Source organism: Alternaria arborescens, assembly GCF_004154835.1.
Source record: "Alternaria arborescens strain FERA 675 chromosome Unknown contig_22, whole genome shotgun sequence".
Lineage (NCBI taxonomy): Eukaryota > Fungi > Ascomycota > Dothideomycetes > Pleosporales > Pleosporaceae > Alternaria > Alternaria arborescens.
Genome location: NW_021167877.1, coordinates 292968 through 307995, shown reverse-complemented (window position 1 = coordinate 307995; position 15028 = coordinate 292968). Strand labels below are relative to the sequence as shown.

At 50.8% G+C, this 15028-nt stretch overlaps 5 protein-coding genes across 5 annotated transcripts; 3 read left to right on the top strand and 2 right to left on the bottom strand.

The window, feature by feature from the left end:
• Window positions 1-241: 241 nt before the first annotated feature.
• On the top strand, window positions 242-1355 carry AA0111_g8668 (hypothetical protein; the record flags this gene model as incomplete). The annotated part of the gene is made up of 2 exons (XM_028655140.1): window positions 242-414; window positions 467-1355. The coding sequence occupies 2 exons, from the start codon at window positions 242-244 to the stop codon at window positions 1353-1355; spliced, it is 1062 nt and encodes a 353-aa protein (XP_028503847.1).
• Window positions 1356-1730: 375 nt separating this feature from the next.
• On the bottom strand, window positions 1731-3356 carry AA0111_g8667 (hypothetical protein; the record flags this gene model as incomplete). Its single annotated transcript, XM_028655139.1, has 3 exons — window positions 1731-2471; window positions 2524-2661; window positions 2712-3356. The coding sequence occupies 3 exons, from the start codon at window positions 3354-3356 to the stop codon at window positions 1731-1733; spliced, it is 1524 nt and encodes a 507-aa protein (XP_028503854.1).
• Window positions 3357-5426: 2070 nt separating this feature from the next.
• AA0111_g8666 (hypothetical protein) lies at window positions 5427-6853 on the bottom strand (the record flags this gene model as incomplete). The annotated part of the gene is made up of 3 exons (XM_028655138.1): window positions 5427-5942; window positions 5992-6042; window positions 6092-6853. The coding sequence occupies 3 exons, from the start codon at window positions 6851-6853 to the stop codon at window positions 5427-5429; spliced, it is 1329 nt and encodes a 442-aa protein (XP_028503853.1).
• A 1777-nt stretch (window positions 6854-8630) lies between these two features.
• AA0111_g8665 (hypothetical protein) lies at window positions 8631-12374 on the top strand (the record flags this gene model as incomplete). Its single annotated transcript, XM_028655137.1, has 3 exons — window positions 8631-8695; window positions 8749-9182; window positions 9235-12374. The coding sequence occupies 3 exons, from the start codon at window positions 8631-8633 to the stop codon at window positions 12372-12374; spliced, it is 3639 nt and encodes a 1212-aa protein (XP_028503856.1).
• A 1148-nt stretch (window positions 12375-13522) lies between these two features.
• Window positions 13523-14669, top strand: AA0111_g8664 (hypothetical protein; the record flags this gene model as incomplete). The annotated part of the gene is made up of 4 exons (XM_028655136.1): window positions 13523-13912; window positions 13977-14034; window positions 14085-14279; window positions 14341-14669. The coding sequence occupies 4 exons, from the start codon at window positions 13523-13525 to the stop codon at window positions 14667-14669; spliced, it is 972 nt and encodes a 323-aa protein (XP_028503855.1).
• Window positions 14670-15028: the final 359 nt, after the last annotated feature.

The following is a 15028-nucleotide window of genomic DNA, read 5'->3' as shown; positions in this document are numbered from 1 at the left end:
AACTAGCACGTCCTTACACGTCTCTTACGTCTAGGCCTATGATGTCCAGGATCTACGTGGAAGATTTGGGAGACCCCACCGCAGCTTCGAGACTGTTTAGCTTTGGTTGTACTTAAAGATGGGGTTGACCGCTTCTCGTCCCTGCTATACACACTTCTTCTCCATCACAAGCATCATCAATACATAGATATTACATCTACCTAATCACATAGAGAAGACAAGGATATAAAGAGCTATAGATATGCCAGGCCAACAGACACGCCAATGGGTTCTTGCCAACCCGCCGGTCAACGACCCCGTCATCGAGGGCAAGGACGCGACCTTTGAGCTCAAGACCGTCGACCTCCCAACCCCAAGCGCTGACCAGGTCCTCATCAAGATACTCTACTTCTCAAATGACCCAGCGCAAAGAGGGTATGCTCAGCAGTAAATATATCTAGAGAAATTGAGCTAAACATCATGCCAGATGGATTCAAAAAGACATGGACCCTGAGCGCCTCTACGTTCCACCAGTAAACGAGGGCGACATCATGCGTTCCTTTGCCATCGCCGAGATCGTCGAATCTAGCACCGACAGCCTGCCCAAGGGTCAACTCGTCATGGGCACCTTCGGCTGGACCGAGTATGCCGTTGTCTCCGCCAAAGAGGTCCGCCCCATTCAAGCCGATGAGAGCGCCGGTATTCGTCCCACACACTTTGTCGGAGCACTTGGCGGAACTGGTCTAACCGCGTACTACGGTCTCATTGACATTGCGCGTGCTACCGCCGCCGACACCGTCGTCGTTTCTGGAGCTGCAGGCGCTACTGGATCGATGGTCGTGCAACTCGCCAAGAACGTGCTCGGATGCAAACGCGTCATTGGTATCGCGGGTGGTGAAAAGAAGTGCCGCTGGGTCGAGAGTCTCGGCGCGGATATCTGCGTTGACTACAAGGCCGCTTCTTTTGAAAAGGACTTGATCAAGGCTACAGAAGGATACGTGGAGGTCTACTTCGACAATGTCGGTGGAGATATCTTGTCGCTTATGCTTGGTCGCATGAAGCGCCACGGACGCATTGCTGCTTGTGGTGCTGTTGCAACATACAACTCCATGGGTGACAGTGGTGTGAAGAACTGGTTCGAGATTATCAGCAACCGAATTGAGGTCAAGGGATTCATTGTTATCGACGCTTTGGAGTCTGGCAGGGCTGGACAGATTGTACCAGAGTTGATCAAGGGAGTCAAGGAGGGCAAGATTCAGGTTGGACCTGAGACCGAGACTGTAGTTAAGACCAAGTTTGAGGATGTGCCCAAGACTTGGATGATGCTTTTCCAGGGTGGCAACACTGGAAAGTTGGTTACCGAAATCCAGGGCTAAGTAGATCAAGTTCTTCTTAGTAAAACAAGGATGTGGGAATAAAATCTCACTGTAATCACTTTTACTTCACTAGAATCCGACATGGTTCAGCGATAGAAAGTTGTCCTAATCTATGTTTTTGTAACATTGGACAGTGTATGTTCCCAATGTAGACACATCATCTAGTACTCGTAAGCGAGAAGGGATTAGCATGGCTTGAGTGTACTCTGCAGTGTGACCACCACGGTAAGCTCGCTACAGTTAGCAAAACTTGTTGGAATGACTGGTGCGTAACTTGTGGGAACAGTCACCGGAGAAGAATGAGAGGTTTGACGAAGCGGGATGAGAAGTACAGTGTCGTTTATATATTTTCTTGCATCACGAAAACGCGGCGCTTCATATGAATCGCGGATTACCCTGCACAGTCTTCTTGACCTCTTCAAATGGCTCCAAAGCTATCGGCGCTTGATACAGCTCTGGTACTCTTGCGCCCATATAGACCTTGCCGCACCACGCTGCTTCAGTTTGAGCTCCCTTCATCTCATAGTACTTCCTCGCAACCATAAGCGGGGTTAACGATCCAAACTTCGCAGTATATCCGGTAACGGGTCGACAATTGTACGGTACACTCCGACAGATTGAATCTGCATAGCTGCTGAGTTGCCGGTCCCACATGTAAAGTTGCTTTATATCGAGTTGTCGATGCTGACGGAGGAGCTTGAATGTGTTTCCTTGCATGATCAACATGCTCATATTGTAGATCAAGTAGCAGATGCCAGCGCCGAAATAATGGAAGTAGAATACCGGATCGAACACGCGGTCTGCGCAGATATGCAAAAAGCCTTCCATCGATGCTATGTCTACCATGTCGTATCGCGGACCGTTTCTTTCAAAAGTCGAGAGCCACTCGAAAGCACGATTTGCGACTTGTTGTGAGTCCTCGATAAGAGTATCTACCTCTTCTTGTGGGCACCCTGGCCTAGCAATTTTGTCTGTACGCTCTAGAAGTCGTGGGATGTGTATACAGATATCGTTCAGAGCAACATATGGATCCACTTTGGCCGCTTTGGCTGTCACCGCCAGCCATTCTGGGCTGTCCAACATCGAGGCCTTCCGCATGTGATAGCCGATACTCAACTAGAAGAAATCAGCAGGATTGCACAACACCGAACGAGATTGTTCGTCGTACCGAGTTGTACCGTATGGCATGGAAGATCTGCATGCTCAATCGGCTCTCGAAAGAAGCTGGCCCACGCTGCCTTAACAAATGCAACAGGCCTTGAACATGGTAAAAGAATCCATGGCCTTGTGTGACACCCACAAAAACCTATCTTGAGGTTAGAGCTATTCCCAAGCTGAAGGCAGAGCAGATCTTACTTCATAGAGCGTGAGCATATACGTTGATAGCAGCGTTTCGTCTTTCAAGGCTGTGACTGGATCTTGGATTGCGCGCATCATCTGGCTCAGCGCTGTGCCGTAAAGTGATCTTGAGCGATGGATGAGCGGATGATTTCTGTTGTTCACTGCTAATTGTGCTGCAGATAATGCATCAATCGCAGCCATCAATACCGGGCTGTTTGCGGGCATAGTAGGTAAGCCAAGCATTAGGGCTGACGGAGGCGGCAGTGCTGGGCCTTCAGCTCTGGGCAAATATAGCGCAATGAAGGTGCCTAGGTGCTGTATTCTGTCGGCGGCAACTGCGCTGACCTGCTTGGGAAGAGGCGCATCAACAGGTGCCGTTTGCAAGTCCTCTCGGCGTACGAGAACATTTCCTGGAAGATTTTCAGCGTCTGTTGAGCTTGACGAAGCTTGATTTGCGTATCTGTAGCGGTTCTCATCCTCTCTGATGAGAGCCGGCTTCTCCCCATGTGTATCAAAATTATGAAGAATAAAGGCTTGCGTCGGCCGGTATCCAGGACATTTTGTTCCGCGCCTCACGCAAGTATTGCATTCTGGTTTGGTCTCGTCGCATCGTACTTTCCTCTTCCTGCACTCAAAGCAACCTGCCGACCTTTTTGGCATGATCAGACCACAAGCGGGGTATCCACCTCATGAATGTCGGAGAGCCACGGAGTGAAGATGCTGCGACCTGATCTCGTTTCTGTTTCCTCAAGTGTAATTGAACTGCTTGGTAGTTTCGTTTTCCGATCCGGTGGCGAGGACAGCGAAGAGAACAACGGCCACTCACCAGAGGCGCGGCCGCTAGAGGAAGTAGCCAAGAGCCGTCTCGTATCCAACGGTGTTGACCAATCAATAGCCACGGTGTTGACGCTATGGCGGCTGGCTTCCAAGATTCGCAGCCTTTCCCGCATGTGCTTGCCCTCGCATACTCACGCTCAAGTGGTGAGGGGGGGTAGGCGCTTGTGTAACTTATCCTTTCCAAGATGTTCTCTTGGCTCAGCAGGTGTGTTGTTCCAGTATAGTCAAACGGAACAACCTCTCAATCATTTGAGCCTTCCATCTCTCACGTCTCTCTGATGCAGACCGAGGTTAAGAACTTTGAGCCAGCAGCTATCACAGAGTGGCAGCCCCTTGCTCATTCCAACCTGATGTGGTGCACGGCTCCGCCGGGCCTGCGCGGAGCTGCGGGCGACTCACGCGACGAGTAGGAGTCTGGGGGGCGGGACGTCAACGGGAGAATGGCTCGAGGACCTCTGGCGCATGGCAACATCGGTCTAAGGTGAAAGAAAGGGAAAGGAAGCCGTTGGAAGCCATGTCTACGGAGGCTTGTCATCCGTTCACAAAGGGCCTACCGATTGGGGCAGGATTACCGCACACGTCGACAGCAACAGTGAGGGAAATACAAAATTGAGCTTCGACTTCAAATTTAGGAATAAGGCCACAGTATTATACGATCCGCTGTTGCGACACCCGTTGTCGTCCCGAAGGATCCTACGGCACGTGTGGCGTCTTCATGTGGTAAGGCTTTGCGCATCGTCTCCGCTTATTTATTCTTTAGGAAGCGACTGCGAGCTTCCCGTACCACACATTACGCCCACGCCTGCTGGCTCATATACTATCGCGGGACATTCTCGGCGCACAATATGGTAGCACTGCTTGTAAGCGGCGAGACAGCGACGTACAAGATGATGAAGCCGGTCGCGACTCTATTCACTCCAAACAGCCGCTGATCAGCGCTATCTACGCATATGGCGCTGACCTCTTACGATAAATTTGCTACTATTTTCCATCAATTCCCCTTCACATACACAACTCACAAGATGCAAAGACAAGTTGAGGCGGATCAACAATGATTGGATTCCATTCAATCTACGAAGTACCATTCTATTGAAAAGCTAGTATATGCTTCAGCTAGACAAACTTATCAGGCACGTCTATCAAAGACTGATAAGAGTCGACACGGCCATTCCACCCGAATTTCCTCGCTCTGTTGATACCAAACGCGATCATGTGCGTTGAAAGACTCAGTCCTAGAAAGCCAAAGTACCAGTCTCTTAAGCCGCATTTGCTTTAGGCTGACCATGCTTGTCGCGGATGCGATCGAAATGTTTCTTGCTTATCCGCAGCCCATTCGCCCAAGCTAAGATCGAGTTACGTGTCTCCTGCTGAGGGCGAGGCTTGCGGAAGACTTGTTCTGGCGAGTCAAACCTGACTACACGCCCGCAGTTGCCCATTCTACATTTGAGACTCATGATTTCGACATGGAGCATTAGGATCATAATTACCTTGATTCAAAAGGGTATGAGAGTTGCTGGAATGCGGGTAGGATTAGTCATTGTAGACTTTGCAGTCATTGGAGAGTTGCTTGCTGAATGCAACATGTCCTTGGAAGTCAGGTTTTCGACTATTGGTTTGATATCAGCTAGTGAGTATAGGTAGGAAACATCAGCCCAACTCTAATATACAAAGTACTAACTGGGCTACTCGGAACATTACGTGGACGCTGATCTGGTCAATGCTGAGACCGAAGTGTCGCATGTACCCGCTAGATCTCAGGCACCAAGATCTGGTCACCACCTATTCAAAGTGTGATCTATCCAACAGGCCACTTTATGTATATTCGTATATGAGGGCACGAACACCCATGTTTCACTAAAGGTATAGTTGGAGGTGAATCGCAACCATACTTCTCTACACATCATCGAGCTGCTTTGCTTTCTTCTTGTGAATCAGCGCTGCAGTCAAGAAGCACGTGAAGCCCAATACGCCGCACGAACCAGCAAGCACCTGTCCATACAAGTAGGATCCGTTGCCAACCTCGACCAATGCTCCTCCACCAGGACCTCCAATGAGACATCCGAAACTAGACAGCGCAAAACCCATGCCCATTCTGGTACCGATCTTCTTGTTGTCCAAGGTCAGATCTGCCAGTGTTGCAGGAAACATGGCTTGCAAGCCCGCAGCAAACAAGCCGTAAAGCGCCGCAAAGGCATACATGCCTGCAGTCGAGTTGATCGCAGCCCAGCAATAGAGAAGAAGAGCGGTGACAAAGCTGACGATTAAGCTGATGGTCAATGGCCGGCAGTAGTGATCGGCAATGTACGCAGGCAATAAGCGCCCCGGTATGCCGACGCCGTTCAGCACCAAAAGGAGCGGTATTGATTCTTCCAGTGTCATGCTCAAGGTTGTTCTGGCGAACGCATTGATCTGAAAAAGATCAGTTATGTGACTAGAGATGAAATTGAATCGTACTTACGTAGAAGAAAGCAAACCATAGACCTGCGAAACAAAAGACCGATCCAAGGATCTTAGCGAATTAGCATAGTGTAGTTGAACCTTTGAATCGAATCACATACGAAGAGATCAAACACTGGATCCTTCAGCTCACTCGGTTCGAGCATCTTCACCGAGCTTTTTGGCGGCAGTCGTTTCTTCAGCAGCCGCTCCGCAATCAACAGCATGACCAGCGCCATAAAGCCCAACGTCCTTACCGCCCATCCAAATCCGATGCGATCGATGAGCCTATTGAGCATTATCGGGATTACCAAACCCCCTGTTCCCGATCCACATAATGTGATACTGATCGCAAAACTTCGCTTCGTCGCATCGAAGTAGGTCGAGATAACGGAGACCATAGGGACAAACATACAGCCATTTGCAAGCCCAATGCAAAACCCCTGCGCAAGTACAAATTGCCAATACTCTTTGCAGATGCTTGTCATAAAGATGCCAACAAGCCACAACCCGATGCCCATGCGTAAGACAAGTTTGAAATGGCCAGTGTCCGATGCGGCGCCCGACCAGAGAGGGACGGATAGTAGGAAGAAGACGGTAAGTGCGCCGATCCATGAGATGTTGGAGGGTGTCGAGAGACCGATCGAAGTGTAGTGTGCCTGGAACATGCCAAACGATGTGATGAAGCCCCAGGTAAAGAAGGTGATGATGTGCCCACCTAGCACTTGCGACCATGCGACCCATCCGCCATTGGGAGGCGGCTCGATGGACACAACTCGCGTCACATCAAAAGTCGCAGATACTTCTTGTTTGGTCGGCCTGAAATCCTCCTCTTCTATATGATTGAACTCCTCAGCCGGTGGATCTGGCCCGATAGCTGCCATCTTATCGCAAGCCGAAGATGTTGTTAGGATGCAAGAAACACGACCCCGGATATTTGCTTCCCCAGATCCATATTTTGCTGAGTCACAACCTGTACGAGCTTGCAAGTCTACGAGTTTGCCGAAGTTAGCAGGCTCATTTTCCCGAAATTATGAGGTAATTGAAAGGACTTCGTGGCGGAAGAAGACCGCGGCGGTTATTGCCGACGGTTTATTGCCGACGGGCCGAGCAAGTACGTCGGATGCGACACGCTCTGCCATTTCAACGTGCTTGAAGCAATACAGGTAGAAAAGACACACGAACCGCATAGTCAAGAATGCCCTATCTGATTTAGCATTTGCAGTCTTACTCCAGGAACACATGGTGAGCAAGACCCAGCACCCTGCCTACGCGTGCCTCGGCGGTCTACCCCAAGGGAGCAAAAAACTGATGCATAGGTAAGGATCTGTACGCTCTACACCCTAGCAAAAATAAAAACATACAACAGCGGGGATTCGCTAGTGGTCACCCACCTAACTACTAATCCGCCGGTACACTGCTTGTATATGGCTGAGCGGACGGGAAGCCTAATTTTCAGTGTCCTATGGTCGTATGTGAAAGAATTTGGTTGACGTGTCATATATAATCCTAGCAATGAGTTCCACGAGATCGAGTGAACGACCTGTAATATTTTCGACGGTATACTCAGCCTAGCAGGACATCATCTCTAAATCGAGGCTCGAACTTGACTCGCCAACCATGTTTACTTGCGACGAGGAAGAATTGCGGCAATGGCTTGAGGGTCGCAGCTGACTGTTGTAGACGATTGAATCGCCTTGCGGCCTCGCCGGGTCAATCACGTGCGCTAGTCTCGCAATCCCGTACTGGTGCATACTGAGATATCAGCCAAGAAGTCCAGACTTTACCTACCTTAGCTGCTACCACAAATTTCATAGTCTGAGAAGAATAGGTAGCCTCTTCGTTTCCCTCAATGCAGGGGCAATCGAGACAGGGGCGGGTTGCCAAGCGGGCCTCGACCCGGGGTCGGAGCTTCCACGTGTGTCTCGGCAGCGCCGTTAGCAGTTGAGGGCGTAAACCCTCCAAACTTCTGTCAGCCCCATCAAGCCATCGTCACGACGCTTGCTCGAATCGCGTGATGCAGGGGTCGCAGAGTGCCAATTCGGTTCGCAAACACTGGGCATTGGGCTAACTGGGCGCCGCTGATGGATCTGGTTGAAGTGTCTTGTGCTTGAGGTCTTACGAGACTGACGATGGACAGCTCGCTCTTGCTGGTAACTCTGGGGAGCATGCAAAAGCTGATGCGCAGAGCAAGAGAGCCGGGAGACGACAAAGACCGATCGAACACTTCCAGAATTTTAGTATCGACCTCGAATACGCGAAGCTCTTACATGTTCGTCTGGTTGAGGTTCCCGTAAACCGATGCCTAAATGGACTTCGCGCGGACAGCCACCAAACTACACTGCATGCTCTACTTCTCGTCATGACCAGCTCTCAGCTCGCCTTGATGGCGCCTCTTATTGAATCCAGGAACGCGCGATCTAGCGCAGACTCGAAATCTCCTGTATGTAATTTAAGAAATTCAGAGGCAGCAGTACTAAAGACCTGTCGCGCGTCTTTATGCTTCAATATCCATCTTTCTCTTACAGCATTCTTTACTATCAGGCTTGTTCCCTTTGGTGTGTTTGACACCGTCCAACTTGCAGCTGCCTTGCTGCTATCACTTTCTACTCTCTTTACTCTCTTACAATATTTGTGCTAATCCTAATACTAATACTAACAATGCGTTTCATTGTTACTACGCTGGGTCTTGCCAGCATTGCGTCCGCATATGCGGCCGTATCATCGTAAGTGGTGAGGTTCTTTCTCCAAGGTGAAAGACCACTGACAATGGCCACAGTGTCTCCCCGAACCAGCCATCCAGCAACCCGTTGAGTCGTGCGTCCAAGGTTCCGTCCAAAGTCTGCGAAGTCAAGACTTACACAGTCTATGAGACTGCCCACAGTGGCCAGGAAAATGGTGCACAAGCCACTCCATCTGCTTTGCATGGGGACGACTACTATTTCGAACATACTAGTCTTACCAGCACTCCTGCTGGACCCGAACCAACTACTCCCACTATGATTAGTGCGTCCTCACACTACGGAGCTCGCCCCACTAGCAAGATCGCGAAGCCCTTTGGTCAGAACGAGGAGTACTTCAAATACAACTCCGGACAGGATGTCAAGCTTCAACCGTGTAGCCACTGGAGCCAGAACACAAAAGACCCCAAGAATCTTGTACCAAAGGACAAGACTCAGCTTTACTACGCTGAAGGTGGCCGCGACAATGCGAGTAAGTACTTGCATCTGATTCATATATGCCGGCTATTAACACTAAGCTGTAGAGCCCACCAATGAGTTTTACTTTGGTGTAATCGATCTGCTTTTCAAGGCTCCTGCTGTTGTGCTGGAGCACTCGGACTATGTCCAAAATGCGCAATACTCTGGCAATCAGCTCGCTGTCGACTTCACTTCTGCCTTGGCATGTGACTTCGCCAAAGAGTCGTGGCCCAAAGGTACCATCATCGTCTCAAGCACAGCCGGTTGCAGAGTTCGATCGGACGATGATCAGTGCTACTTCAAGGTAGAGGAAACTGTCAAGTCCGACGACGGCAAATCCATCATTGTGAAGGGTTATCCTCAAGCGCGAGACGAGTGCACAGAAGGTGGTGAGGCCCATTGGGGGCGATACAAGCCTGAGAAGAATGGGAGTAATAAGCAGCCAAACAGCACCGCATCTTATTCCGGTTTCCCTTCTTCTACGTCATCGTACTACGGGCTTTCTACTACCCACGCAAGCTCTGGTGTGTCGACTGGAAGCGCGTTCTCAGATGTCTTTCCATCGCCTAGTACTGGATCTTCGTACAGCTCCTACATCAGCTCGCTCACTTCAACTCGAGTTATGTCGCAAGATCCTACGCAGCCTACTGAGTCTGCCTCTGAGCTTGTATCTTCAAGCCCGTCGTTTGCGGGAACTTCTAGCGACCCGCTTAGCTCAGCACATCCATCGCCCACACCTTTTGGATCCAGTGCTTTTCTTTCTTCATCGTCGGAATTAGAGTCCTGGACTTCTGCACCCACATCTGCACCAACACCTTCAGGCACTTCATTGACCAACTCAACTGAGGATGGCAACAACAAGTTCAATCAGGACATCATTTCTGACTGTAAGGCTCCTGTCGACACCAAGTACGGTCTTCCCACTACATGCACCGGCCAATACTTCGACTTGGACCTTGACGAGTTTAAGGGCTATGGCGAATTGTCCACCGAGGATAAAGCGTTTCTGAAGGAAGCCACTGCCGGGTTGAGCTCCGATGACATCGCCGGTCTATCCCGCAGGGCCCTAATGTATCGTCGACATATGGAACGCAGAGGCCGTCTCGGAGATTGGTGGAACAAAAACGTTGTCGCTCCTGTGAAGAGCACGATAAGTCTTGGCAAGACTGTGCTTCAAGGTGGCGTTCAACTCCTTACCACTGGCACTGTCAGCGGTAGTATCAAAGAATCATACAAGTTCGCTCTTCCTGACGGTAACAAAGCAGACGCCAAGCAGGTTGAATCACCCTGGGGTCCTGCTGCTCTTATTGCCGCTTATGGTACTGAGTCCAAGATCAAGGCCGATAAAGGTGTGCAACGAGATGGCTATCTGAACATCTACTGCGTTGGTTGTGGCGCTCAGGGCTCTGTCGAGCTTGCTGGTCGCGCAACATGGGCTGTTGGCCGGGGCATCACTCAAGGCGAGATCGAAGCCTGGGCCGATCTCAAAGTCGCTATGAAGGTCGGTGTTGACGCCCAGATCAAGCTCAGCCGTGAGTGGAAGAAGACACTTTTCCAGCAAGGTCTGCCCAAGCTATCCTTTGGTCCAATCATCATCGGCCCACAGGTTCGCGTTGAAGCCCGTGCTACTCTGGAGGCCGGAGCGGAGGGTCGCATCTTGGCTGGCGCTGAGTTCAACTGGAACCGTGCTTACGCAAAGGTCGACATGGTTGACCCTTCCAAGTCCACGCGCCAGAACTTCGACCCTGTCGGTCATCCCACCTTCGAAGCCGAAGGTTCTCTTTACGTCGGCGCTGAGTTGGGCCTTCCTATTGGCATGCACTTCGGGGTCACTGTCGCTAGCTGGAGCAAGACTGTCGCTCTCATCAATGAACCCATGATCAAGGGTATCGCAAAAGCTGCTATAAGAGCTGAGCTCGCTGACGGCAAGATTACTGCTGGATTTACTCCCACTGAAGGATGCCAGGGCATCCACACTAATCTCAGCTGGAGGAACAAGTTGGTGTGCAACGTCCTTGACGTCAAGGAGTTTGAGTTACTTGACAGTGGTTACAAGAGCATCAAGTCTATGTGCATCCCTCTTGGCAAGCAGACCCAGCAGCCATCAACCTCACCTGGTGGAGACGAGGCTGGCAAAGGCGGTGAGAGCGGAGGCGACGGGGAGACTGGTAACGATGAGGGTGCCGCTGGGGAGGGTGCCGGGGAACTACCCACCGGAGGATTGCCCACCGGTGAAACACCTGCCCCCGAACTCCCTACTGAAGAAATACCTGCTGGTAACCTGCCTACTGGAGGGTTTCCCATAGGACAAGGCGCCTCAACAGAGCTATCCAGTGGAGAAACCAATAGCGGTGACAACACTGGCCAAAGCACGGGAGATAGCAATGCCCAAGGAAGTAACGAAGAGGCACCCGTCCAGTTGGACATCAAGCGATCCTTGTCCACTAGACAAACCAACTCAACGCTCACACCCTCTTCTTCTGGCGACCTCCCAGCTGGAATCCGTGAGATCACCGACTCCGTCAAGAAGGCCACCGATAATATCAACTATACGATTGCGGATGTCAAAACCGTTCCGTACGACCGTACTGACGGGTACGAATTTACCAAGCTAATTGCTGGCGACTACAACGTCATGTACTGCTCCAACGGCAACATGTATGTCAAGCAGACTACCCAGTCTACTGGCCTTGGCTGCGACGAACTCTTTGCTTACAGCGAAGATGCCGTAGTTGGTGATGGCCAGGGCCGCTACTTCTACTATCACGACGACGCCATGAAGGCAGCTGGTGTATCCCGACTCCGTCTTGGTGACGAACAGAGCCCAGTCCTGGGAACGTCTGCCATTGCGATGCTTGCTTGGAAAGCTGAGCGAACTGGAACACAATATGACGCTGATCTCGAAGGTCTCTACACTGTTGCTGATTACGCCACGGAAGCTATCTACTGGTTGTCTTTCTGTACCTACAAGGACGGACAGGCACCCAAAGTCTTTGTTGTCGCGGATCTGGATGCGGGTATGGCTGTACTAGAGAGCGTGGATGTCAAGTACTCTGTAACCGGCGGCGATGTGGAGAAGTGCTACCCACTTCTGGCTGTGGAGGATCCTGCGCTAAAAAACACTTGGGCGGAGTGGGACGATTCGTTGGAGAATGACGCTGATGGGCTTGACTTTGATATTGAGGAGTTTGGTGCGGAGCCGTAAAGTGATAGCTTGATTGAGTGATTGTAACATAACCAGTTTCTGTATCGAAAGCACTATAATTGCCATGGTCAGTAGTGAAGCGCAAAATAGAGAATTTCAGGCATTGCAAGACCTTTTCAATATGCGAGATCGTGTTATTGCCATAGGGTGCGATATCGCTTTCGTTCGGTGCCTGATGCGACTACATCGAACACATGCCTTTCAGCGAGAGGCGGAAACCCTGAACTCACGTGAGTTCTTGGCTAATCTTTCCACGTGTGATTAATGCACACGCTGAGTGCAAAACTTAGAATTGGTTTTATTTGCAGTGATACGTACACAATTATGATATGGGCAAGCCCTTACCTACGCGCTATGTCAAGAGGTATTTGGGTCTTCCTGTCAGCTACTGGTAGTCCACCGCATCGTTGAGAAGATTGTTGTTTTCGGGAAAGAAAACCTGAAGATGGAGACACCAGAGACTCGCAGTGTAGCAATCATTCTGTCTGATCGTCGAACCCCTCCTTCCCGAATCTACGTTCCCGTTTTGCGATGAATAATGCGAGATGTTGTGGCGTGCTGTTTTGGAATGAGCATCCACCAGCCAAGACACTACAACTCGTCGGTAGCAGAGCAAAGAGAATTCTATAAGCAGATGTATGCTGCCGTACTGTCGAGCGTCAGGATTCAAGCTAATCGAACGGCCTGGCGGAGGTGGCACCAAGCAAAGATATCGGAATACCCGGTGGCACCTTCGTGCCGCTACACCCACATGTGGCTAAACTACCGTTAGTACCAACTCGAAAGAATCGAATTTCTTGCTAACTTCTTCTTCTAGTAATCCTCTGGTATCATCCTGGCTCAAGGATGCAAGCAACCGCAGCGATTGTTCGGACACTTATGCAGGGCAAAGGGGATGGAACCACGCCTCCCTCGCTTTAGCACGTCCAACAGCGTGGAGTAAACCATTTCGATACTCTGGGGAACGATCAAATTTAACGGGCTCATATACTGGATGTATTAAAGCAGTCGGCCCTTGCTTCAACATGTTACCCCAGGTACACCTCAACGAACCCTTACGCTCTTTTTGAAGTATCAAGTCCGCCTGTGGTCTCCACTTCCACACTCTTTGATCACTATACATCATTGTACATACCTAATACTTAATCATGTCGTTCAACATCCGCAATACCCTGACTCTAGGCGCCTTCTCTGCACTCGCGGCAGCCCAGACTGTACCCCCGAAGCTTGACGCATCTTGCGCTGATGTAGTCATCTTCATGGCTCGCGGCAATGACGCACCATACCATGGCGGTCGCACATTCCCCTTTGTCGAAGCTACTTGCGGCAAGTTGACTGCCCAGGGCAAAAGCTGCGATTACGTCGACATCCAGTTTGACGTTACTCTGGGTGGTGACTACTGCAACCAAGTTGCTGAAGGCGCTCGCAATGGTATCTCTCAGATTACAGCCTTCCATGAGAAATGCCCTTGCTCGCACATCGTGGTCAATGGCTACTCAGAGGGAGCGCACGTCGTCGGTGACGTGCTTGGTGGACCGGTAAGCTTCTTACCACTTGGGTCAATCGCATGGAGATACATACTGACTCAATATTTCTATATAGGGTGGTTGTACTTTTGTCTCTACCGGTCTGGATAACAACTCTGCTGCTGGTAAAGCGGGTAAGCAGATTCTTCGATGGCGTAGCTTTACCCATGCTGACATACACAAGTCGCGGCAGCTCTTCTCTGGGGAGACGTGATGCATACTGCCAACCAACCCTACAACGTGCTCGACGGTGCCGACAAGCAAGCCAACGGACGCCAACCAGAGGATCTCGCACGCCTCAACCGCTACGCACCGGTGCTCCGCTCTTACTGCGCTGCTGGTGACCCAGTCTGCGCCGGCGGTAATATTGTGGCCGACCGTAAGTGTTCTTGTACGAACTGCATGTGAGACATACACTAATTTCATACACCGACGTTTAGACCTAAATTACTTTGAGCTCTACACCGACGACGCTTCTTCCTGGGTTGTTTCCAAGATTGACAGTGTCGCGCCTCTGCCGTCGTGTGTCGTGTCCAGCTCGTCCGTTGTCTCTTCGGCTACCAGCGCTGTCGTCACCCAGTCCTCCGCTGTTGCTCCTAACCTATCTTCCATGGTCACAGTCACCGCTACACCCACCATGGTTGAGTCTTCTGCGACCGAGACGCCTTGCTCGACTTCGCCTGCAATGGTATCCCCGTTTCCCTCGCCCGTCCCATACAACCCAGGCTCATGCGTCCTGGAAGTCCACGTAGAATATGCATACGTTTAAAGTAAGGGAATGGATAGCGAGAGAGAGGATGGAAAGATCCTGGGTGTCGAAACAATGTATGAGAACCGCATCTTGCAGGAGCAGCAGTATTGTGACAATATATGAGGCGCGTCATTCACGCGACAAGTTAGTCCTCACTTACCTCCGGTTCATTTATATCACTATGAAGTCTCCACCGTGCGCAAGATCTGAGCGTTTACCGAGAATAGCTCACTTTTAGCATCTGGAAGTAGGCCACTATTCTTGATCATGCGCTTGACGTGGAAGCGTGCCATGCGGTGCAGCTGAGGAAAGAACGAGCAAGCCTTGTTGGTGAATGACGCTGGAATACGTCCGCGAGACCAAGACAAACTGTCAAC